The sequence below is a fragment of the Propithecus coquereli genome, unplaced genomic scaffold (assembly GCF_000956105.1).
Source record: "Propithecus coquereli isolate 6110/MARCELLA unplaced genomic scaffold, Pcoq_1.0 Scaffold70, whole genome shotgun sequence".
NCBI lineage: Eukaryota > Metazoa > Chordata > Mammalia > Primates > Indriidae > Propithecus > Propithecus coquereli.
This window is the reverse complement of record NW_012153063.1, coordinates 4,765,799-4,767,998: the sequence shown is the minus strand read 5'-3', so window position 1 is coordinate 4,767,998 and position 2,200 is coordinate 4,765,799. Positions and strand designations below refer to the sequence as shown.

The window sequence follows — 2,200 nt, the reverse complement described above, 5'->3', positions numbered from 1 at the left end:
CATCCAATTAATTTCTTTCTATTTTTGGTAGAGACGGGGTCTCGCTCTTGCCCAGGCTGGTCTAGAACTCCTGAGCTCAAACAATCCGGCCGCCGTGGCCTCCCAGAGTGCTAGGATTACAGGCGTGAGCCACCGCGCCCGGCCTGAGGCAGTTTTTTAATAGCTAAACTTTTGATGAATAGAGATATGGGAAGGAGCCAAGGTATATAAAGCCAGCTAAGTACACGGTGACACATAATTTTTTTTTTCACATTCACATAACTTTTATTACAGTATATTGTTATAATTGTTCTATTTTACTAGTTATTGTTGTTAATCTCTTACTGTGCCTAATTTATAAGTTAAATTTTATCATAGCTATGTATAGGAAAATAGCATATGTAGGGTTTGGTACTACTTGAGGTTTCAGGCATCCACTGGGGGTCTTGGAACATATCTGCTGAGGATAAGTGGGGAGTATTACTGTATGTTAAACCAAAAGCTGTGCAACAATGAGAAACATTAATGGGACAAATCCAAGTATAAATGAAGACAATCCTGAATTCACAGGTTTCATCTGGCATCAAAAACCACCAATCTTTTAGTCCTTTTCTTGTACATTATTCTGTATCCACACTCTCTGCATCTGATCGGATCCCTGGATTTTATTTCATTTTCTGTGTGATATTCTCCACAGATATATATCATTGGCTGCTGCTTTGGTGGTTGAACGTCCTTCTGGGTGTCCATTGTTAGTCTCTACGCAGCACAAAGACGGTGACACATAATTTTGAAATGTCATCTGAGTCCAACCACTCTATAAAATCTGGCTAGTTTATCTAATCTTAATCATATATTTATTTGTAGAAGTGATTTATAATATAAGACATCAGACATGATTTTTTATTGCAATTGTGTGAATGTTCCTAATATTAGACAGTTTTTATAATGGCATACCAGTTTGAATAATCTCATTACATACATACTTACATGCATTTGTACAATTTAATTTTTACCAGTTGATGAATTTTTTTATCTTTTCTTTCAATTACAGCGACTTGCAAGGAGTAAAAACAAATGCCAAAAGGGATGGAAGTGACTGGATTCTGAATGGAAGCAAGGTGTGTAAAGAGGGAATTCCATAGCCCTTCTCTCCAGAGTCATGACATGGATAACAGCATCTCAAATACTACTCAGTATTGATTCTATTAAATCTAACAATTCACACAGAAATTGAGTTTGGTTGTTTTGGAGACAGAAATTTACAACATTTATTTTACATAAGATCTGTGGTAGTCTCTTCTATGTTCCATTTTGCATGTCCCCTCACTAAGATGGCAAAGGTTGTTTTAGCTTCCAAACAGCCCTTATCAAACCAGAAAAAGGGAATGTAAGGCTTATATTGCCCAAATATGGGACAAACAATGCCTAAACTTTATGTTGATGAAATATTGGGAAAAAAGCTTTTTCGTGAATATCAGGAATTGTTTCACAAGATCCTAGGAAAGAAAGGTATCAGAGACAGAATTCAAGAGCCCTTCAGTTCTTCTGAGAATCATTCAACTCACTGATAGAATTGGAGAGCCCCTCCAAATAGGGTTACAAACAGGCTCAGGAGTAGATACATCCCTTAGAATCTGGTATCACTGATTGTGTCTGATATATATACTCAGTAACTATGTGTTGTTGACTGAGTGTTAAGTGAAGGAAAGATGTTCACTTTATACAATGTTCTAAGGAAGTCTTTGGGCAGTTATGTTCCAAGGTCTGTTGAAGGACTAGTTTTTGTTTGTTTGTGTAAGCTAATAACTTTGCATTTACAAAATTGAGTCACTGGTGTTCTTCAAATATATTCTAATAAATATTAGTCTAAATTAGTCATCCTAAGAATAAACAGGTGTGAACTCCAACATATAATCAGTTAACTCCCTGCATATAGAGGGCTTGTTTTGAAAGAAGAGTGGGATATTTGGTCAAAAGCGAAATGGGAACCACATTGTCTTATAACTCTAGCTTTCTAAGCAGGCCTAGTCTGCTCAGTTATGGGCTTTTGTGGAAACCACCCAGAAAAGGTATCACAGACTCTATTTCAAAACCTCCATTAGGAATAGTAAAAACAATTAGAGCAGATTCCCTTTTCGTATCAGTAGCTTCCTTCTAAAATACAATTTATCATTTTAATAGATGATTTGTTTTTTTTTAAAAAAACTTAATTATAAAT

The 2,200-nt window shown here is 35.8% G+C and overlaps 1 protein-coding gene across 1 annotated transcript in view; it reads left to right on the top strand.

Annotated features, from left to right (window-relative positions):
- ACADL (acyl-CoA dehydrogenase, long chain) overlaps positions 1-2,200 on the top strand; it is a 61,787-nt gene that overhangs the window by 36,162 nt on the left and 23,425 nt on the right. Inside the window, exons 5-6 of the mRNA XM_012661250.1 lie at positions 1,034-1,104; positions 1,675-1,687. Coding sequence (XP_012516704.1) covers positions 1,034-1,104; positions 1,675-1,687 — 84 coding nt within the window. The remainder of the gene's footprint in view (positions 1-1,033; positions 1,105-1,674; positions 1,688-2,200) is intronic.